The 23774-nt window shown below is 47.2% G+C and overlaps 1 protein-coding gene across 1 annotated transcript in view; it reads right to left on the bottom strand.

The window, feature by feature from the left end:
* The window catches only part of UVRAG (UV radiation resistance associated), a 195639-nt gene that overhangs the window by 98392 nt on the left and 73473 nt on the right, over positions 1 to 23774 (bottom strand). Inside the window, exons 7-11 of the mRNA XM_068139323.1 lie at positions 11310 to 11415; positions 6118 to 6244; positions 3271 to 3355; positions 2479 to 2566; positions 783 to 843 (exon numbers count right to left, since the gene is read on the bottom strand). Of these exons, the coding sequence (XP_067995424.1) occupies positions 783 to 843; positions 2479 to 2566; positions 3271 to 3355; positions 6118 to 6244; positions 11310 to 11415 (467 nt within the window). The remainder of the gene's footprint in view (positions 1 to 782; positions 844 to 2478; positions 2567 to 3270; positions 3356 to 6117; positions 6245 to 11309; positions 11416 to 23774) is intronic.

Genomic DNA, 23774 nt, shown 5'->3' with positions numbered 1-23774 from the left:
CAGTGTTTCATCACTCTCAGTGAAGGAGAAAATTCTTCCTTACATCTGTAAGATTAGATTAGATAATCTAAATCTCCCTCTTTCAGTTTAAACCCACTTGTCTTGTCATGACAGGCCCTGATAAATAGATTGTCCTCATCTTTCTTCTAGATCCCCTTTTCAGTGCTGAAAGGCCACAAGAAGGTCCCTCCACAGCCACTGTAGACTGTTGAAGCAGAAGCTGACTTATAAAACACTCCACATTGTAAGGCAGCTTTAAAGCTTTACTTTTGGAAGACACTCAACTGGTGAATTCCACCAGCTGCAGCCAACTGAACAAGGTTTGGTGCACATGGCCCCAGCAAGATTTATGGGCTGAAAGTAGCCACAATGGAATTTTAGTTCAGACACAAATATTCTCCAGAATCACTGAGTTTGGAAGGCACCTCTGGAAACTGTGTAGAGGCCTGGGCTCGCTGTTGACAGGAGGGACAGCTATAGCAGGTTGCTCAGGACTGTGTCCAGTTGGGTTTTAAGCATGGCCAAGCATGAAGAGTCCAAAGCCTCCCTGGGTAACCTATTTCAATACCAAGTCACAGAACAGAATTTTTTTCCTCTGAGTCAGCAGTAAGTTCTTTTGTACCAGCTAGGAAGTAGGAATATAGAATGCATAAATTTTCTTCTAGTCCAGAGCTCTCCAGGAAGAAATTTGGATCCTGAGCCACTGCTATTGGTTTACATAACACTGTGAAGTTCAGAAGCTGTGTTAGTTGTGAAAACTACAATTAAAAATATCCAGCTACCTTGAAAGTCTTCAGAATTAGGAAGCTTGACTCCACAAACAAAGTAATCCTTTTGTTCATTCTGTAAGTTGGGGGGAAAAACAAAAAAATCAACAATATAAAGTGAGAATGGAACAGTAACAACCAACAAACAGAAACCTGCACAATATCTGATGACAATAATAGAACAGGAAAGACCAGGTTGGAAGAGACCTTCAAGAGCATCGTGTCCAACCTATCATCCAACACCACCTAATCAACTAACCCATGCAACCAAGCACCCCATCAAGTCTCCCCCTGAACACCTCCAATGATGGTGACTCCACCACCTCCCCAGGCAGCCCATTCCAATGGGCAATCGCTCTCTGTGTGTAGAATTTCTTCCTAACCTCCTGCCTAAACCTCCCCTGGCACAGCCTGAGACTGTGTCCTCTTGTCCTGGTGCTGACTGCCTGGGAGAAGAGACCAACCTCTGCCTGTCTACAACCTCCCTGAAGATAGTTGTAGAGAGCAATAAGGTCACCCCTAAGTCTCCTCCTCCCCAGGCTAAGCAACCCCAGCTCCCTCAGTCTCTCCTCAGGGCTTGTGCTCCAAGCCCTTCACCAACCTTATTGCCCTTCTCTGGACACCTTCCAGCAAGTCAACCTCCTTCCTAAACTGAGGGGCCCAGAACTGGACACAGGACTCAAGGTGTGGCCTAACCAGTGCAGTGTACAAGGGCAGAATGACCTCCCTGCTCCTCCTCGCCACACTGTTCCTGATGCAGGCCAGGATGCCATTGGCCCTCTTGGCTGCCTGGGCACAATGCAGGCTCATGTTCAGCCTACCATCAACCAGCACCCCCAGGTCCCTCCCTGCCTGGCCGCTGTCCAGCCACTCTGACCCCAGCCTGTAGCACTGCATGGGGTTGCTGTGGCCAATGTGCAGCACCTGGCACTTGGATGTGTTCAATCTCATGCCCTTGGACTCTGCCCATCTGTCCAGCCTGTCGAGGGCCCTCTGCAGAGCCTCTCAACCCTCCAGCAGATCAACTCCTGCCCCCAGCTTGGTGTCATCAGCAAATTTACTGATGATGGACTCAATGCCCTCATCCAGATCATCAATAAAGATGTTAAAGAGCGCAGGGCCCAGCACTGATCCCTGGGGTACACCACTGGTGCCTGGCTGCCAGCTGGATGTGGCACCATTCACCACCACTCTCTGGGCTTGTCCCTCCAGCCAAGGGGCCTAACCCAACGCAGTGTGCACCTTTGTAATGAAAAACCTCTTCACTGAGCCCCAGAGTGACCTTGAGAAAGTGTTCTAGTTCTCTTTTCATCTAACTCAGAACCCAAATGCAAGTCATTTAATCAATTAATTATATAAAAGGTTTGGGAGCTCAATATTTTGACATCTGTTTATGTGCACTCTGTTAAAGTTCAGCCTAGCCTACTGTCAGGGTTACTATCCATTATTGTGACCAAAAATGGAAAGTATTCATTAAATTACAGCTACAAACACTTTACTTTTATAGTGGAGACTAGTGGAGAGATGCTGGCATAAATCCTCTTCCCTTGAGGCCTCTAACCTACGGACTGAATCCAAGAAAAAGCTGGAATAAAACAGCGTGAGTAAAGAGCAGCTTTCATCCCAAATAAAACATGATATTTGCTGCACAGTGTAACAAACAGGACCTCCATTTCACATCAAGCAGGTTTAGAAGTGGTTATAAACATACCAGGTCAATAGGGTAGATGTAGGATAGCTCTGACAGCAGCTGCTTGCAGCGAATAGTCTGCTGGGCATTCGTCTTCAAAAACAGTTCTCTTTGGGGAGAAAAGATCCCAAAACCATTAGTGTCTTCAAAAGCTTTGAAGTAAAGTTGTCAACCCCTTGTATCTCTTCTGTATTTTCCCAAGTCGTAAGTCCTCTCCCTTAAAAAACTAAGTAATTCCACCCTAACAAATGCAGCAGCCAAAGGCACCTTCTCAGCTTGAGCTGTACCTCACCTTGCAGGAGTATCTTAATGGAATCACGGAGTGCCCTGGGTTGGAAGGGACCTCTAGAGGTCATCTAGTCCAACACCCCTGCAGTCAGCATAGACATCCCCAGCTACAGCAGGTTGCTCAGAGCCTCATCAAGCTTGACCTTGAATGTCTCCAGGGATGGGGCTTCTACCATCTCACTGGGCAACCCATGCCAGTGTTATACCACCCTCAAAGTAAAGAGCTTCTTCCTGATGTCTAACCTACTTCCACCCTTCTCTAGTTCCCCCTATGACAACTGAGCCTTACAAAACTAACCCTAAAACAGACCTGAAAGTCCTACCACTGTCCTCAGATGCAACCAAGCATCTGTTTTCTTCTCTTCTAGACTTGCCAATGTTGATTATCACTTTACAGCTCTGCAAACTATAGCATGGGACTTAAAGACAAGTTGTGGGGTGACATTAGGAAGAATGTGGCACCAGAAATCCCACTCTGAAGTCTGCATTTTCTTTCCAGCTGCAGAAAAAGCAGAGTTCATTTACCTCTTAGCAGTGCATTCCTTTCTCAGCTCATGAAGGGATTCATTATGCTCTTCAAGTTTCTGGTGTTCAATCCCAAATGCATTTTCTAAACAACACGAGGAATTGGGGGGAAAAAAGCAAAAAAAAATAAATTAGTAGGAAAGATTTTCTCAGCTGAAGTTTGAAAAGTAGACACTGACACAAACATTGGCAATAATGCTTCCTTTATTCTGAGGTGCCCATTTTTCATGTTCTGGTGTCAAACTGAGGAAGGAGAGAGAGCAGGAGGAACGCAAGACTTCAAGCACTATCCACCACCCACCAACTAAATACAAACAAGGAAACCTCATTCTCCTTCAATATGTTTCCCTGTGGACTATTTGAGTTAAAGCATCTCAGCCCAGGCTGGTTCTCCTCCCACGCTGCTCTGCCCTGGTGAGACCACACCTGAAATACTGTGTCCAGTTTTGGGCTCCCCAGTTCAAGAGGGACAGGGATCTGCTGGAGTGAGTCCAGCAGAGGCTATGAGGATGATTGGGGCACTTGAGCATCTGCCCTGTGAAGAGAGACTGACAGCCCTGGGGCTGGTTAGACTGGGGAAGAAAAGGCTGAGAGGGGATCTGATCAATGTCTATCAATATCTGAGGGGTGGGTGTCACAGTGGTGCCCAGTAATAAGACAAGGGGCAATGGGCATAAACTGGAACCCAGGAGGTTCCACCCCAACATGAGGAGAAATGTCTTTGGTGTGAGGGTGCTGGAACCCTGGAACAGGCTGTCCAGAGAGGTTGCAGAATCTTTTACTCTGGAGACCTTCAAGACCCATCTGGATGCATTCCTGTGTGTCCTGCCCTAAGTGATCCTGCTTTGGCAGGGCAGTTGGACTCAATGTCTAGAGGTCCCTTCCAACCCCTAACATTCTGTGATTCAATACCTGCGTGGCCAAAAATAAATAAAGAGCAAAAACTCATTTTTAGTAGCAGCAAACAATTTTAGACTCAATAAAGTATTAACTCTCACAACATCCCTGTAGCTTGGTCTTTGGGAGCTCCAAAGAAACAGTGATAGAGCATTATATTGTAGGACACTTTGCCAGTAAAAGAAAACAAGAATAGAATAGAATAGAATAGACCAGACCAGGTTGGAAGAGACCTTCAAGATCATCATGTTCAACCTATCAACTAATCCAACACCACCTAATCAACTAAGCCATGGCACCAAGCACCCCATCAAGTCTCCTCCTGAAGACCTCCAGTGATGGTGACTCCACCACCTCCCCAGGCAGCCCATTCCAATGGGCAATCACTCTCTCTGTATAGAACTTCTTCCTAGCCTCCAGCCTAAACCTCTCCTGGTGCGGCCTGAGACTGTGTCCTCTTGTTCTGGTGCTGGCTGCCTGGGAGAAGAGACCAACCCCCACCTGCCTACAACCTCCCTTCAGGTAGTTGTAGAGAGCAATAAGGTCACCCCTGAGTCTCCTCTTCTCCAGGCTAAGCAACCCCAGCTCCCTCAGACTCTCCTCATAGGGCTTGTGTTCCAAACCCCTCACCAACTTTGTTGCCCTTCTCTGGACACCTTCCAGCAAGTCAACCTCCTTCCTAAACTGAGGGGCCCAGAACTGGACACAGGACTCAAGGTGTGGCCTAACCAGTGCAGTGTACAGGGGCAGAATGACCTCCCTGCTCCTGCTGGCCACACTGTTCCTGAGAATGTTCTTGAATGTCTCCAGGGAAAGAGATCCCCAGCCTGCTTCAGTGCTCTGTCACCCTCACAGGAAAGAAGTCCCTCCTTTTAATGTAAGTTTTTCACTTAAATAGTAAGTTATAAAAAAAAAGTAAAGAGGCATTTTGGTCTTCCAAACACTTAAACCATGATCCTAATCACAGGTACAAAAGACATCCCTCATGGCATTATAATGTGCCTGCATCACTGAATCATAGAATGGCCTAAGCTGGAAGGGACCTTAGAGAATGGTTTAGTTTAGCAGAGACCTTGAAGATCAGCCAGTTCCAAACTTCCCTGCCACAGGCAGGGACACCTCTCAGCTAAACTCAGCTGCTCAAGGCCTCATCCATCCTGGCCCTGAACAACCCCAGGAAGGAGGCATCCACAACTACCTTCCTGGGCAGCCTGTTCCAGAGTCTCATCACCCTCCTACTGAAGCACTTCTTCCTCAGCTCCAGTCTAACCCTGCTCTCCCTCAGCTTCGAATCATTCCCTGTTGGCCTTCTCTAGACACCCTTAGGAAAAGCCCCTCTGCAGCCTTCTTGTAGGATGCCTTCAGGTAACTGGAAGGCAGCTCTGAGGTCCCCCTGGACTCTTCTCTTGGCTGGACACCCCCAGCTCCCTCAGCCTGTCCTCATAGCAGAGCTGCTCGAGCCCTTGGATCATCTTTGTGGCCTCCTCTGCACTCATTCCAACAGCTCTGTGTCCTTCTTATGATGGGGACACCAGAACTGGACACAGTACTAGAGATGGGGGCTCAACAGAGTAGGGACAGAATCCTCTCTCTTAGCCTGCTGGCCACACTCCTCATGAAGCAGCCTAGGACAGTCACCTTTTCCTGTAGTACAGTGCAGCTCTCCTGATTTTCTCATAAAATTCTAATTAAGCAGAGATCAAAGAGAAGTCCTTTAGAGGGGTGGCACAGTAAGAACTTATTTAGAGATAGTATCCCGAAGTTTGCTGTTCAGACTTCACTAGAAGACAGAAGGTGATGAGATTCTATCTGGCTGCAAACTTCAGGAACGGAAAAACACAAGGGAAAAAAAAAGCCCCAGCACCTTCACTTTGGCCACCATAATCATAAACTACTCTTCCAATCATCAGCTGATGAGTAGCAGAGAAGCAATAATGTTTCCACACACACCTCTCTCCTGCAAAGTAATTTTTTCCTTGTGCAACAAGGCCACTTCTTGACCAAGGGCTTTCTTCTGCCTCTCCAGCTCATTACGTAGCACCAGGATCTTCAGCTGTAAACATTCACTCTCCTTTTTCTGTGGGAAGAAAAACAGGTTTGGAAATAATGAATGCTTTTCTCCACCTGAGCAGTTCCACCCCAAGAGGGGTGACAGAAAATAAACCAAACAGGGTATGTCTGCCAGACTAAATACCAAGTTCACAGCAATAGCTAACCAAAGACTCTAATAATTTTGCCTCTTTGGAGGGAGACAATCATAGAACTGTCAGGGTTGGAAGGGGCTTCAAGGATCATCCAGTGGGGAAGCATCAGCCAGTTTTTAGAATCATAGAATTAGAATCATAGAATTGTTAGGGATGGAAGAATCATCCAGTTGCAAACCCCTGCCATGGGCAGGGACACCTCACACTACATCAGGTTGCTCACAGCCACATCCAGCCTGACCTTCAAAACCTCCAGGGATGAGGCTTCCATCACGTCCCTGGGCAACCTGTGCCAGTGTCTCACCACCCTGATGGGGAAGAACTTCTTCCTAACATCCAATCTCAATCTACCCATTCCTGTTTTTTTTTCTATTCCCCCCAGTCCTATCACTCCCTGACAACGTAAAAAGTCCCTCCCCAGCTTTCTTGTAGCCCCCTTCAGATACTGGAAGGCCACACTTAGGTCTCCTGGGAGCCTTCTCTTCTCTAGACTGAACAGCCTCAACTCCCTCAGTTTGTCCTCGTAGGAGAAGAGCTCCAGCCCTCTAATCATCCTCATGGCCCTTCTCAGGTCATGCTCCAGCACATGAGAAACTTGGCTCTGTTCCATAAGGCTTGTTTTTCTTGGGAGATTTCACATGCTCAGTGATGCAGCAGGACCCAGATCAGAAACTGAGAGAGGAAAGAGGGGTGGGAAGAAGCTTATGCAGGACAAGTGTGTAGGAAGTGATAGTAGAGGACTAGCATCACAATGAGCATTCACTCCCTGGCAAAGGGCTCAGAGACAAGGAAGAAGATGATCAAGGAGTGATGGACTGAATTTAGGGACTACAACTTCAAGCAATGCTCAGCTGATAGAAGGAAACGGTTTAGCTCTTGTGGGCCATAAACCCTGGGAACAAATTGCAGCTATGTAGAGAGAAAAAAGGCATTTAGCTGATTACCAACGGCCATTGTTACTCAGGGAAGCTACACAACAATGGCATCCTGGCCTGCATTAGGAACAGTGTGGCCAGCAGGAGCAGGGAAGTCATTGTGCCCATGTACTCTGCATTGGTTTGACCACACCATGAGTCCTGTGTCCAGTTCTGGGCCCCTCAGTTTAGGAAGGATATTGAGACACTTGAATGTGTCCAGAGAAGGGCAACAAGGCTGGGGAGAGGCCTTGAGCACAGCCCTGTGAGGAGAGGCTGAGGGAGCTGGGGCTGCTTAGCCTGGAGAAGAGGAGGCTCAAGGGAGACCTTACTGCTGTCTACAGCTCTCTGAAGGGAGGTTGTAGCCAGGAAGGGGTTGGTCTCTTCTCTCTAGCAACCAGCACCGGAACAAGGGGACACAGTTTCAGGCTGTGCCAGAGGAAGTTCAGGCTGGAGGTGAGGAGAAAGTTCTTCACTGAGAGAGTTGTTCACCATTGGAATGTGCTGCCCAGGGAGGTGGTGGAGTCACCATCCCTGGAGGTGTTCAAGAGGGGATTGGATGTGGCACTTGGTGCCATGGTCTAGTCATGAGGTCTGTGGTGACAGGTTGGACTTGATGATCCTTGAGGTCTCTTCCAACCTTGGTGATACTGTGATACTTTGTGATACAACAACCTGAGAATAGAAGCTGGTAAACATTGCAAGAGAGTCTTTTGTCTTCTGTCTGAACTTAGATAAGAGATGTGTGATCGTTTGTCTTGTGTCTAACACCTGTCTGAGCCTTGCCAATTTCTCAGCAGCCAATTATGAGTCTGTAACTGTCGCAGGGACACATCTAATCGTAGTATCATAGTATCATTCAGGGTTGGAAGGGACCACAAGGATCATCTAGTTCCAACCCCCTTGCCATGGGCAGGGACACCCCACACTAGATCACACTAGGTCTTAAACACCTCCAGGGATGGGGCCTCGACCACCTCCCGCCAATCACAAGTTGCTTTTGATTATGTTAGCCTATATAAAGACAAGACTTTGTACAATAAAGGCAACACTTTGCCTGTATCAAGCTTTGTCCCATCTCTCAATCGCAGTAAACCAGGAGCTGAAATTAATTTGAGGCAGGGAGCTAGGAAAAGGTTGGCGATGTCTGACCTGCCCTATCAGATCTAATTCCCAGTTTCAGGAGGGTGAGAACAGAAAGGATACAAAAGGAAAGAGCACACAGCAGGCACCAGATGATGTCATTACACACAATGATGTTTGAAAGATCCCTTCTTCAAAAGTTTCAGGGTTTGTCCTGTACCTGCACTAAATCCATTCCTGTGTTCACCAAGACTCTGTGTTCTTCCCTTTGATACACTTAGTCTCCACTAAAACTGAGAGGAGATCTTCTCAATGCTCAGCAATGTTGTGGTGGGTTGAAGTTCCCCCCAGCATTAACTTTTGCCAGACCAACTCAGTTAGAAGCAGATGAAACTGTATTTACAAGCAAAATCTACACTCTACAATGGAATACAATGAATAATAATAAAAAACCAGGTTGGAAGAGACCTTCAAGATCATCGTGTCCAACCTATCAACCAATCCAACACCACCTAAACAACTAACCCATGGCACCAAGCACCCCATCAAGTCTCCTCCTGAACACCTCCAATGATGGTGACTCCACCACCTCCTCAACATAGAGTATGCACAATATTATACAGGTATTTACAATTAATAAACAGCACAAGGACACCCCTAGGGGAAGCTGCTTGCTTCTCTCTCCCTAACCTTCCTTACCCCCATGTACAAAAGGGACAAGAGAAGGGAGCAGAGAGGTTAGGCTTAGCCAAAGCCAGCTAACAAGCAGGTTATCTCTCCTGAGTGAAGCAAAACCAGCCAGAGATCAGAAGAGAACAAGAAAAGGAAAGAATTATTATGGTGCAGCTCATCTTAGTCCAGATATTTACCCAATGAATTTGTGTAGAATAGCCTTTTGTTTTTCCTTTTTACACCCAATAGTGATTTATTTATATTTTTCTCCTTTTCTGCTTAAAATCTGTAACAAAGTTTTAAAGGCACAGCCTAAAACCACCACAAATGTCTAACAGGCAGGGGTCAAGAGAATAGGGCCTGACTCTTTTCAGTGCTGCCCAGCAACAGGACAAAGGGCAACAAGCACACTCTGGAACCCAGGAAGTTCCATCTAAACATGAAGAAAACTCTTTTCTTCAGGGTGATGGAGCACTGGAACAGGCTGCTCAGAGAGTCTCCTCTACAGAGATTATAAATCTACACAGGTGCAATCCTGAGCAGCCTGCTATGGATGACCCTGCTTCAGCAAGGGAGTTGGACTAGGTGATGTCCAGATGTCTCTTCCAACCCTCACCCTCCTGTGACTCAAGAAATAAACCTACAGTTCACTCATAAATGGGAAGGGAAGCGTCCATACTGAACAAAGAAAAAGAAACACAGGAAATCATCTCTACCACCTCCCTGGGCAGCCTGCTCCAATGCCTGATAACTCTTCTTGTGAAGAAATTCTTCCTGATATCCAATCTGAGGGTAATAACAGCCTCCAGCCAGCAGAGTTAACATCTTTCAACTTTAAATGGAATGGGTAAACAAACTCCCATTTTCCCAAATCATTAAACCAGCTTGACACTTAGCTGAGTTACTTTCAACCCAGAATCTACCTTAGAGCGGTAAACTAACTTCACATCTCACAATCACAGAATTATTGAGACTGGAATAGACCTCTGAGATCATCAAGTCCATCCAGCCTATGATCCAACACCACCACATGGACTAGACCATGTCACTAAGTGCCACATTCAATCTTTCCTTAAACACCTCCAGGGACAGTGACTCTACCACCTCCCTGGGAAATCCATCTCAGTGTCTAATTCCCCTTTCCATGACAAAGTGCTTCCTAACAGCCAACCTAACCCTTCCCTGGCCCAGCTTTAGGCCATGCCCTCTCCTCTTAGTCACAAGTTGCCTGGGAGAAGAGCCTGACCCCCACCTGACTACAAGTTCCCTTCAAGTAGTTGTAGAGTGTGATAAGGTTCCCCCTCAGTCTCCTCTTCTGCAGGCTCAACACCCCCAGCTGCCTCAGCTTCTCCTCATCAGACTTTCCCTCCAGTCCCTACCCCAGTCTCATTGCTCTCCCCTGGACCTGCCCCAGCACTTCAAGATCTGTCCTTCAGTGAGGGACCCAGAGCTGCACACAGTGCTCAAGGTGAGGCCTCACCAGTGCCAAGTACAGGGCCAGTACTCCATCCCTAGTGCTGCTGGCCACACCATTCCTGACACAAGCCAAGATGCCACTGGCCTTCCATGCCACCTGGACACACTGGTGGCTCATGTTCAGCTGGTTGTCAAGTTTGCCCTTTCCTTCAGGAGGCTTGGGAGGTGTGCCAGTGAGTACCAACAGAGTGAAATTCCAACTCTTGTTCTGTCAACTCCCTGCTTTGAGCTGAGCTCAGCCCTTCTGGGCAGAAAACAGAAACCAGTGCCAGTATACATTTTTTTTATGGAAAGGGGAATAGGACAAGCAAAACAAACTGTCAAAAGCTATTGCAAAACCTAAAATAATTCCTGCTTAAAATGATTGTTTCACTTCAGAGACAGCTTGTGCATGCATTCCAGTCACCCAAAAGCAGCTGGGGTGCAAGAAGATACAGGCAGTAGACTCACCTCACTCTAAATCCATCACAGATTCCTGTCAAGATTTATCTAAATCATTAAAGGTTTGTTTTCACCTGAGAAACCTCTTTCATGCACTGTGCAAGGTTGATGCTTTTATAACATAACAGCAATTGTACAAAAGAAAGGTAAAAATAGGGTAGGCAATCTCTCAATCCCTCTGAGTAACACAGACAAGGCTAAACCCCATTACATTACACTCCTCAGGTGAGTTCCCAGTTGAAAGGAGAGGTTTAAATAAAGATTTCAAGATCAAGGGTTAATAAAACAGCCAATACATCAGCCAGATGCTTCAGCAAGCCTGAAAACCATGGTTTCAAATAACCAAACTTACCAGCTCGTTGCTCGTAGATGTACACCTCAGCTTTTCTTCAATCTCCCTTCCTATTTTCTGAACAGTTACCTGAGTCTGTTTAATTGCACACTGGGCTCTGTGAAGCCTGTAAAGAGAAGAAAAATTTAAGGGCTCAGCTAAAGGTTCCCTCAAGATGAGTGCATCAGTTGCTTCCATGCCAGAAGCAGTGGGATGGACCCAGATTGTCAGCTTCTGTTTTGACAGGAAACGTTCAAAGAGGAATCACAACTTGCAGAGCTTAAAAATCACAGTCACAGAATGGTAGGGGGTGGAAGGGGCCTGTGGAGATCACTGAGTCCAACCCTGCCTGCCAAGGCAGGTTCACCTAGAGGTCACACCGGAACATGTCCAGGATTTTTAATTTCAGCAAGGATGGAGACTCTACCACCTCTCTGGGCAGTCTGCTCCAGTGTTCTGGCACTCTCAAAGAAGTTTCTCCTAATGTTTAGATGGAGCTTCCTATGCTCCAGTTTATGCCTGTTAGCCCTTGTCCTATCACTGGGTGCCACTGAAAAAAGACTGGTCACACCATGGAAGTATTTAGAAGTATTGATGAGAATCCCCCCCTGCAGCCTTCTCCAGGTTAGGAAGGCCCAATTCTCTCAGTGTTCCCTCATCAGAGATGTTCCAGTCCTCTCAGCATCTTTCTAGTCCTTTTCTGTACCCTCTCCATTAAGCTCCTGTCCTTCTTGAACCAGGAAACACAGAAGTGGATCCATTATTCCAGATGCAGCCTCACCAGGGAAAAGCTAGACAGGAAAGAAAACCTCCTTTGACCTCTTTGCCACCTTATCCAAAGCAAACCAGCAAGTCTCTAAAGCCAGTCAAGTGCCAAATCTCCTTTTCAGTTGTTAAATTCATAGAAAAGTTTGGGTTGGAAGGGACCTCAAAGATCATCTAGATCCATTAAGCCTCTCTTCATAAATGCGGAATGAGTCTTCAGTTTCCAACTACCAAGACTTTCCCTTCACTCAATTAAGAATATTTCCTAACCCTGTCCAAAATCATAGAATGGTTTGGGTTGGAAGGGACCTCAAAGATTATGTAGTTCCAACTCCCCTGACATAGGCAGGGACACTTTCCACCAGCCCAGGTTGCTCAAGGCTCTGTCTAGGCTGGCCTTGAACATGTCCAGGGAGGAGGCATCCACAACCTCCCTGGGCAACCTGTTCCAGTGTCTCACCACCCTCTCTCTAAAGAATTTCTTCCTAATCTCCAGTCTAAATCTCCCCTCTTCCAGCTTCAATTCATTCCCCCTTGTCCTATCATAACAAGCCCTTGTCAAAAGTCCCTCCCCAGTACCCCTTCAGGTACTGGAAGACCACTCCAAGGTTTCTCCAGACCTTCTCATCTCCAGATAACACAAAGCTACCCAGGCCAAGAGCATAAAACACCCTTCAGTACCCCCAAAGAACAAACCTCTGTAACAAAACCATGGAGTATTTAACTGAGTAAAGTTTGAAGTGTGAAAAGATGATGACAAAGTGCTTCTGATCATTAGCCTTGGCTTCCAAGTGAAGAGGCAAAACTGATTATTTCCTCCACAGTGAAGAAAATAAAAATCAGGCAAAGGAAAGCAATGGCCTGAGCTAATGCCTTTGGTAGGAAAGTAGATGTGGTCTGCAGACATAAGATGATGGGGTTTTTTAAGGCACGCAAAGCCAGGTTTACTTTTCCCATCCAAAATTTCACTATTAATGGTTTTCCTTTTGTAAGGATATTTTTCAGGCAGCCTTGGAGCTGGGGAACTCAGCTAAGGTCTGGTCACAACAGCAAAAACCTGGTCAGACAACCTTGTGTATGACATTGGTGCTTTGCCAGGCAAAGAGAACAAAAGGCTTAAGCCTGCTCCAATGATCCTCTCAGCTTTGCCAAATTCAAACATCTCTACCTCTGAAGCTGGAGTTGGGTCACAGGATGTCAGGAGATCGAGTTCAACCCCACTCCGAGAGCAGGACTATACAATCTAGCTCAGGCCACACAGGAATGCATCCAGACGGGCCTTGAAAGTCTCCAGAGAAGGAGACTCCACAACCTCCCTGGGCAGCCTGTGCCAGTGCTCTGTGACCCTTACAGTAAAGAAGTTCCCCCTTGTGTTGAGGTGGAACCTCCTGCGCAGCAGCTTACACCCATTGCTCCTTGTCCTATCACAGGGAGCAAGTGAGCAGAGCCTGTCCCCTCCCTCCTGACCCCCAGCCCCAAGATATTTATAAACATTCATTAAATCCCCTCTCAGTTTGCTTTTTTCCAGACTAATAAGCTGCAGGGCTCTCAAGCCTCTCCCCATAAGGTAGTGCCCCAGTCCCCTAATCATCCTCTTAGCCCTCTGTCCCTCTTGAACTGGGGAGCCCAAAACTGAACACAGTACTCAAGATGAGGTCTCGCCAGGGCAGAGCAGAGGGGAAGGAAAACCTCCCTCCATCTGCTGGACACACTCTTCCAAAGTGTGGCCATAAAAATGGCTTGAGGGATGGTGCACCTCTGCTGTGAGATCAGGCTGAGAGAGTTGGGATTGTTCAGCCTGGAGAAGAGAGAGCTCCATGAGACCTTAAAGCAGCCTTTAAATACTTACAAGAAAAGGGGGACAATCTTTTTAGCAGGACCTAGAATAAAGATAGGCTCTTACCAGAGCCTGTTGGGACAGGACAAGGGGTAATGGTTTGAAACTAAAAGAGAAGAGATTCAGACTAGAGAGATGGAAGAATTGTTTCACACTGAGGATGGTGAGACACTGGCCCAGGTTACCGAGAGAGGTGGCAGATGTTCCAACCCTGGAAACATTCAGGTCACGTTGGATGGGGCTCTAAGCAATATGATCTCGTTACAGATGTCATTGCTCACTGCAGGAGGCTGGACTAGATGAGCTTTAAAAGTCTTCTCAAATCTCAACCATTCTATGATTCTCCAGATCTTCTGCGTGCCAAGGACCAAAACACAGAGAAGAGACCACTCAGCTCTTCCTTTTACGTTCTCTAATCCCTTCCAGATTGATAAGCAACTGAGGCCTTGCTATTTAAAGGTTTTGGCTAATGGATTTTAACTGTCTGCATGCAGCTAGACCAACATAACCAGCTTACATGCTTGAAGTATGAGTAACCACAAAGCATTACTCCTCCTCGCAGCATCTCCTCTTAGTAATCCCATCTCAGCTTGGCCTCACACCTTCCATATTCATGAATCCTAGAATGGTTTGAGTTGGAAGGGACCTTAAAGATGATCTAGTTCAAACCCACCTGCCATGGGCTGCTCAAAGACTCATCCAGCCTGGACCTGGGAGTACTGGTTGACAGTGGGCTGAACCTGAGCCAGCAGTATGCCCAGGTGGCCAAGAAGGCAAATGGCACCCTGGCCTGTATCAGAAATAGTGTGGCCAGAAGGAGCAGGGAAGTCATTCTACCTTGTACACTGCACTGGTTAGGCCACACCTTGAGTCCTGTGTCCAGTTCTGGGCTCCTCAGTTTAAGAAAGATGTTGAGTTGCAGGAACATGTCCAGAGAAGGGCAACAAAGCTGGGGAGGGGTCTGAAATACAGCCCTATGAGGAGAGGCTGAGGGAGCTGGGGGCGTTTAGCCTGGAGAAGAGGAGGCTCAGGGGAGACCTTATTGCTCTCTACAACTACCTGAAGGTGGGGGCTGGTCTCTTCTCCCAGGCAACTAGCAACAGAACAAGAGGACAGCGACTCAAGCTGCACCAGGGGAAGTTCATGCTGAATGTTAGGAAGAAATTCTTCATGAAAGAGAGATTGGAAATGTGCTGCTCAGGGAGGTGGTGAAGTGGTGAAGGTGGTGGAGGCATTTAAAAAGAGCCTGGATGAGGCACTTAGTGCCATGATTTAGTTGATGAGATGGTGTTGGGTGATAGGTTGGACTTGATGATCTCAAAGGTCTTTTCCAACCTGGTTAATCCTGTATTCTGAACACTTCCAGGGATGAGTTTTTAGTTTCAGTGTGAAAGTAATGCCCAAAACCCACAAACACAGAGAGATTGCAGATGGACAACGGGAACAAGCAGTGCCAGTAATATTAAACAACAGTAACTAAACATTAAATCATTACAATTTAGGGCTTTCAGAATCTTTAAGTGAAGGCATTTCAGTGAAGCACCTCTAGATGCTTCATGCTACTGCTTCTTTTAAATGACACTGTAGTAAATTTTTTGTTTGAAATTATACTGAGTGATTCCTTTGGTTTCTTCAGAGCTCCTCAGAGTGCTCATAGCATGACAGCCTGGGAGTTTTATGGGAGCAGCTGTACCCTGTCTCAATTATTCATAAACTCATTTTGGTAGGAAAAGAATTTTCAGATCATCAGGTCCAACCATTAACCCAGCGCTGCCAAGTCCACCACTACATCATGTCTCTCAGCGTAACATCTACACAGCTTTTAAATCTCTCCAGTGATGAGAAATCCACCACTGCCCTGAGCAGCCTGGTCCAGACCTTCACAACCTTTTCAGGGAAGAAATTTTTCCTCATGTCCAGCCTGAACCTCCCCTGGGTGCATTTTGAGGACATTTCCCTTCTCCTCTTGCTTGCTGTGTGGGAGAAGAGACCAGACCCTACCTGGCTACAGCTTCCTTTCAGGGAGTTGTAGAGAGCCAGGTGGTCTCCCTTCAGCCTTCTTTTCTCCAGGCCAAATAACCCCAGTTCCCTCACCCACTTGAGGCTTGTGCTTTAGATCCTTCCCCAGCTTCATGGCCCTGCTTTAGAACATGCTCCAACACCTCAATGTCCTTCTTGTAGCAAAGGGCCTGAAACTGGACAGGACGACAGGTGTGACCTCACCAGCACTGAGTACAGGTATGCAACACCTGCCCTACTCCTGCTGGCCACACTGCTGCTGATGTATCAAGCAACATGGCTCTGCTGGCTACTAAAGGCTGTCAGGGGCAACAGCACTGGGTGTTGGGTCACAAAATTGTCAGGGAAGGGACCTCAAGGATCATCCAGTTCCAACCCCCCTGCCATGGGCAGAGACAGGTTCCACTACATCAGGTTGCTCACAGCCACATCCAGCCTGGCCTTAAAAGCCCCCAGGCATGAGGCTTCCACTACCTTCCTGGGTGACCTGTTCCAGTCTCTCACCACCCTCCTGAGGAAGAACTAACATCCAGTCTGAATCTCCCTTCCTCTAGCTTGTATCCATTCCACTTAGTACCTAACACCCTAAAAGGTCACAGTATCACCAAGGTTGGAAAAGACCTCAAAGATCATCAAGTCCAACCTGTCACCACAGACCTCATGACTAGACCATGGCACCAAGTGCCACATCCAATCCCCTCTTGAACACCTCCAGGGATGGTGATTCCACCACCTCCCTGGGCAGCACATTCCAATGGCTAATGACTCTCTGGGTGAAGAACTTTCTCCTCACCTCCAGCCTAAACTTCCCCTGGCGCAGCTTGAGACTGTGTCCCCTGGTCCTTCACCAGGTTTCTTGTAGGCCCCCTTCAGATATTGGAAGAGGTCACACAAGTGCTTGGTCTCACATCCCTAATGGAGCACTAAGACCTCCTGGAAAGAGTTATTTCCTACTGGGAAATATTCATTTTACTTCCCACCTTCCCAAATGCATCCTGATGCTGTTGGCTCTGGTTGTGCAGGTCAGAGCCAAGGTTTGCTGACCATCCTGAACATCATTCAGAGCTCTGCTTTCACATCATACAGCAGGATCTAAATTTTCCTACTTCAACAGTTTCCAGCCTGCCTCTTTCCAAAAGTCTGGAATACTTTTCTTTCCAGACATAAAAAAGCCTTACCCAAAAGCTGAAACTTAGAGGCAAAGAGTAATAATTGAGTGACATTTCCCTTTCCTCCTCTTCTAATTTTATACCAGGAGAACATTCTTGATTTAGTCTGCTGGGTGATGAAGAAAAAAAGTTTTACAAGTCTTCACTTCACCTTTTTTAGGCAGCAAAACCTGGCTGCTGCAAGTGGTTTACTCCTTGAAAGAGTATTTATGTAACAGAAATTGTTAGAAAGCTCAGCCGTCATCCGAGTTCCTCACAGTGATTTGGTCAACACTCAGGTAATGATCTACAAATCTGGTCAGACCTTCAAGTCCTTCTACCCATGCCCAAACCTCCTCATGCTGACTCCTCAGAACCTTAGAGTGCTACTTGCATCTGGAGAATCTATATCAGAAGGTATCTTTCTAACCTAGAATGGCTGCTACACTACATTTGGGTTGGAAAAAACCCTTGAGGTCATCAGGTCCAACCATTAACCCCACTCTGTGTTGTGGTATTTGCCATTGGAATGTGCTGCCCAGAGAGGTGGTGGAGTCACCATCACTGGAATTGTTTAAAAAGAGACTGGATGAGGCACTTAGTGCCATGGTTTAGCTCATTAGATGGTGTTGGGTGATAGGTTGGACTTGATGATCTCAAAGGTCTTTTCCAACCTGGTTAATTCTGTATTCTACCAAGGTCACCTCTAAACCAGAATCACAGAAGCACCAAGGTTGGAAGAGACCTCAAAGATCATTGAGTCCAACCTGTCACCACAGACCTCATGGCTAAACCATGGCACCAAGTGCCACATCCAATCCCCTCTTGAACACCTCCAGGGATGATGACTCCACCACCTCCCTGGGCAGCACATTCCAATGGCTAACAACTCTCCAGTGAAGAACTTTCTCCTCACCTCCAGCCTGAACTTCCCCTGGTGCAGCTTGAGACTGTATCCATATCACTAACTGCCACATCTAAAGGACCTTTAAACACATCCAGATATGGTGACTTCATCATCTCCCTAGGCAGCCTGTTTCAATGCTTGACCACTTTTCCAGTGGACAAAAAATATCTCCAATGTCCTGGTGCAGCTTGAAACCATTCCCTCTTTTTCTATCACTAATTAGCAGTGAGAGAAGAGACCAGCACCTGTCCTTGCAGGTAGGTGTGGAGGGTAATAGAGGTCTCCCCTCATCCTCCTCTTCCTCAAACTAAACAATCCCAGTCCCCTCAGCTGCTCTTCATCAGACTCATTCTCTAGGGTCTTCCCCAGCTGCACTTGTTCCAGCCCCTCAGTGTCTGTCTTGTATTGAGGTACCCAAACAGCACTCTAGCCGTGGCCTCAACAGTGCCAAATACAGGGGGATAATCACCTCCCTGCTCCTCCTTTTAATAAGAAATGGTTTTCTATTCAAGCCAAGCATCATCCAATTGTTTCTTGCAGCATAAAGAAACCCCTGCAGTTAAATTTGGCTGCCTTAATGCCACAAAATGTCATTTCCATTCCAAGACAGCAAACCTTCTGTTACTGGCTGACTCAATCCCAGTATGTTCACTGTGCTTCCAAGAAATTTAAAATGGTAACAATAAAATTATGACCCCCATCCAAAGTTAAGCCTTCCAAGATTGTAATTTAGGGGTCTTCAACCTCAAAAAAAAGCAGCAGCTCTCACCAGAAATCTCCCTTCTCCAGCCAAAAAGTCCCTATTGCATCCACATGGAAACCTTCAGTCATCCAACAGTGGGAATACAAACCAAGAACATCAGCATTGAAATTGTGCCCACCACTCCTGCATGCTTTGTTGGAGGCAGTTATGAGGGCACTAGTGAATAGAGACCAGCAAGCTGAGGCCATAAATTTCACTTAGAATTGAGATGTAATGAATGGAGAGAACCCTCAATGCTAACTGACTGCCATGTTGTTTCCATTTCTGGTCTGAAAGCAAGTCCAAGCCTGCAGCCTAAAGGTAGCACAACTTGTGCTTGAAGTCCTTGGTTTAGTGACTGGCAACCAAGAGCCAGAGGGGGGCCACAAGGATGAGCAGAGGGCTAGAGCTTCTCTCCTATAAGGACAGAGAGGGAGTTGGGGCTGTTCAGTCTGGAGAAGAGAAAGCTCTGAGGAGACCTTATTGTGGCTTTCCAGTTCCTGAAGGGGACTACAAGAAAGCTGGAGAGGGACTTCTTAGGGTGTCATGGAGTGATAGGACTGGGGGGAATGAAGCAAAACTAGAAACAGGTAGATTCAGATTGGATATTAGGAAGTTCTTCCCCATGAGGGTGGTGAGACACTGGCACAGGTTGCCCAGGGAGGTGGTGGAAGCCTCATGCCTGGAGGTTTTTAAGGTCAGGCTGGATGCGGCTCTGGGCAACCTGATCTAGTGGAAAGTGTCTCTGCCCATGGCAGGGGTTCGGAACTGGCTGAACCTTCAGGTCCCTTCCAACCCTGACAATTCTATGTGCTATCACCCAGTGCAGGGGTCTCACTGGTCCAGAAGGCCTTTCCCCCCCCAGTATTTTTCATTAAAATTAACACATCCACAGCACTTTAAGAGCTAATTGAGGGCTTCAAGTGGCCACTGGCCTGCTAACAGCGTTCCCTTGGCAGTCAGGAAAGCCAAAGCAGCTACAGTAGAAACTCCAAGGCCTTTCCAAGAGCCAACAGTGTCGTCATCCTGTGTCTGGTGTCTCTGCAGCAGCTCACAGCCATTGTCAGCCAGCAGCAGAGTCCTAGGAACCTTGACTGTGACAGATTTACTGCCTGGGGCCTGGAGAACTGCTGTGCAATCGTCCAGCATCAGGTGAGCTGCGTGCTGCTGCCTGGGAAAGAAGTGGGAAGCAAACCAGACCTTAACAATTCCTTACCACCCTATTATGGTTTGGAATCCAAGCCTATTATGGGTTGGAAGGGACCTTAAAGATCATCTGGTTCCAACCTCCTTGCCATGGGCAGGGACACCTCCCACTAGACCAGGTTGCTCAAGGCCTCATCCAGCCTGGTCTTGAATACGCCCAGGGAGGAGATAACCACAACCTCCCTGGGCAACCTGTTCCAGTGTCTCCCCAGCCTCACTGACAAGAATGTTTTCCTAATTTCCAACCTAAAGCTCCCTTCTTCCAGCTTCAATCCATTGCCCCTTTTCCTATCACTTGCAAAAAATCCCTCACCAGCTTTCCTGCAGCCCCTTTCAGGCACTGGAAGGCTGCTCTGAGGTCTCCCTGGAGCCTTCTCTTTTCCAGGCAATGACTGCTGTTGTTGACTTTTCTCCAGATCCATGGATGTTGTTCTACTTCTTCCCACTCACCTTAAAGCAGGTGATGTGAGAAGGGAAGAGGAAACAAAATACTCTATCTTCATTTGGGAGTTTATATGGCAGTAGGTTAGCTACCAAAACATCAGCCACCTCCTCTAAACTAAGACTAACAAAAGCCACATCCCTAATCATATCTAGGAAGAACCAGCAGGGAAAATATCAACATCTCTTCCTTCGCTAGTTCCCAAGTTGCTCAAATACAGGCTGTCTGGGGTTGTTAGGAACAAGTCCTTTATCATGAGGGGAGTGGAACACTGGAACAGGTTGCCCAGGGAGGTGGTTGAGGTCCCATCCCTGGAGCTATTCAAGGTGAGGCTCAACAGAGCTCTGGGCAACCTGATCTAGTTGAGGATGTCCCTGCTGAGTGCAGTGGGGGTTGGACAGGATGACCTTTGGAGGTCTCTTCCAACCCAGACCATTCTGTGATTCTATTTCTTCAAAGTTTTTTAAGTCTGAAATAAAATTGCTGCCTCTTTTCTACAAGTGCAAACCCAACCAAACCAACCTAAAACACAACTACTATCTACCCTGGCTGTAAGACCCAAAACAATTCTAGCACACAATGTTCTGCCAATCCATCTAAGTTGGGTTCCCACTTGGAGGAGACAAAAAAAAGCTGCCATGATTTGGATCTCTTCACCGTGATAGGATTTCTCTGAATAACATCCTTGTCTTGTTTGCAAAATCCAGCAGTTTTCCTGACTTCCCAAGACTGCACAATGCAGGGCTCCAACAGAACTTGACTTTATGACTTGGGAATGTGCTGTAACAACACATTTACTCCCTTTCAGATTGTAGGAAGCTTGAGGCAATGTCTGAAGGCTCAGGGGAAGCACTTTCTTTTAAGACATGCTGTGGTATCCCGCAGCAGAGATATCCTTCTTGGTCATGAATTGGTCTGGTGATTTGCTGGTGTCTGCAGCAAGTTCATTGCTGGCTGCATCTCCACTAAACTGAAAGCTGCAGTGTAGTGACAGTTGTGAACAGAGATCACTGTCAGAAAGTTTGCTGATGACACCAGGTTGGGAGGAGTGACTGACACACCTGAAGGCTGTGCTGCCATCCAGGGAGACCTGACAGGCTGAAGAGCTGGGAAGGGAGAAATTTAATGCAATATAACAAGGGCAAATGTGGTGTCTTGCACCTGGCAGAGAACCACCCCATGGACCAGTATGGGTTGGGAACTAATCTGTTGGAGAACAGCAGATGAGAAAAGGACCCAGGGATCTTGGACAGAAGGATGCCCATGAGCCAGCAATGTGCTCCTGTGCCCAAGAAGGCCACTGACATCCTGGGGTGGATTAGAAGGGCTATGGTTAGTAGGTCAAAAGGGGTTCTTCTCCCTCTCTCCTCTGCCCTGGTGAGGCCACATCTGGAATATTGTATCCAGTTCTGGGCCACTCTGTTCAAGGACCACCTCAGGAAACTGCTTGAAAGAGTCCAGGACAGAGATAGAAAGATGCTGAAGGCAGTGGATCACCTCCCTGATGAGGAAAGGCTAAGGGACCTGGGGCTCTTTAGGCTGGAGCAGAGGAGCCTGAGGGGTGACCTCACCCATATTTATAAAGATGTGCAGGGCAGTGTTGAGAGGACAGAGCCAGGCTCTGCTCAGTGATGTCCAATGACAGGATGAGGAACAATGGGGACAAGCTGGAACAGAAAGTTCCATGTGAGCATAAGAGAAAACTTTTCCACTGTGAGGGTGACAAAACAGTGGAACAGGCTGCCCAGAGAGGTTGTGGAGTCTCCTCCTGTGGAGACATTCAACACTCACCATGATGTGTTCCTGTGTGACCTTCCCTGGGTGATCCTGCTCTGGCAGGGAGGCCGGACTGGATGATGTTCAAGAGGGGATTGGATGTGGCACTCAGTGCCATGGTTTAGTCATGAAGTCTGTGGTGACAGGTTGGACTTGATGATCTTTGAGGTCCCTTCCAACTCCTAACATTCTATGATAGGCTTCTACCCACATTAATGCAAGAGCCTCAGCTTCGTTAGGGGTTTGACACACGATTTTGTAGTTCTATCCTCCACTCCAAATATCTATCTGCTTCTATCAGACATCTGGACTTTTCATGTGCAGAACTTAAGGCCATAAATACATCCATTAATTACAGCAGTCACATTCTGCAGCTACTCCTCACATGAGAAATAAGTGCCCATGGTCTTACTCCCCAGAACAACCTTTGGTTCAAAAAAATAGGGCTAAATTTAAACTAAGAATTACTACCAGAGGTTTAGAAAACAGAACAAAATACTTCTGGCAACGTCAGAGGCAGGATCCTGGATGCAAAATACCCAAACCTATTATTAGGGGAAAAAACACAATCCAAGCCTTTCCTATTAAATATCCAAAAAGGGGGAGGGGGGGAACTTAAATGTTAAAAAGGAACATTCACTGCTTTATATCAGTCAGAAATTAGATTATGGAGCGTGCCAGCCAGCTCTGACATGTTTTTTTACCTAGCCCTTTAAAGCAGTATTTGCTACATCTGCTTTCCCACAAGAAAAATTGTTGTAATTTATAATCATCTACTCCCCTTTCCCAATTTCCTCAGAAATCTATACCCCCAACTGGCCAACAGCAGATGGAGGGTGAGGGAAGACAGCAGGGAATAAGAAGAGAATAAATCTCGAGTCTGATTTGGCCTTTTATGGCATTAAACCCCTACAAGAAGCAGTGCTGTAAAGAACTCCCAACAAGACAAGCCCTGCTGAAGCATCATTCTTCAGGACCATTCTGAACTGACCTACACATGCATCCACACTGGGGTTTGGACTAGGTGACCTTTGGAGGTCCCTCCCAACCCAGACTATGCTATGATTCTATGACTCAGATTAAGTTTCCACGTGGACAGGACAACACTGGATGCCTTGAGATATCTGAGTGGTGGGTGAGGAGCTGGATGTGAGTCAGCCCTGTCCTGGGCTGATCCCCAGCAGTGTGGGCAGCAGGGGCAGGGAGGGGGATTCTGCCCCTCTGCTGTGCTCTGCTCAGACCCCACCCACAGTGCTGGGGAAGCTCTGGAGTCCTCAGCACAGACAGGAACCTGTGGGAGCAGGGCCAGAGAAAGCCACAGCAGTGATGCAAGGGCTGGTAGCCCTCTGCTGCGATGCCAGGCTGAGTGTGCTCAGGTTCAGCCTGGAGAAGAGAAGGCTCCAGGCAGACCTTCTGGTGGCCTTTCAACACTTAAAGAGGGCCTACAGGATGCCCCACTCCTGAAACCATGCTAGGCCAGGTTGGATGGGGCTCTGAGCAAGGTGATCCAATGGAAGATGCCCCTGCTGACTGCAGGGGGTTGAACTAGATGACTTTAAAGGTCCCTTCCCACCTAAAGCATTCTATGATTTGCAAATGAAGAAGGAAAAACATGTCTATCAAACTAACAGAAAGCTAAATTTA

Source organism: Melanerpes formicivorus, unplaced genomic scaffold, assembly GCF_026170545.1.
Source record: "Melanerpes formicivorus ecotype bairdi unplaced genomic scaffold, bMelFor1.0.p_v2 SCAF_1, whole genome shotgun sequence".
NCBI classification, from domain to species: Eukaryota; Metazoa; Chordata; class Aves; order Piciformes; family Picidae; genus Melanerpes; species Melanerpes formicivorus.
This window is presented reverse-complemented; position numbering and strand designations above follow the sequence as displayed.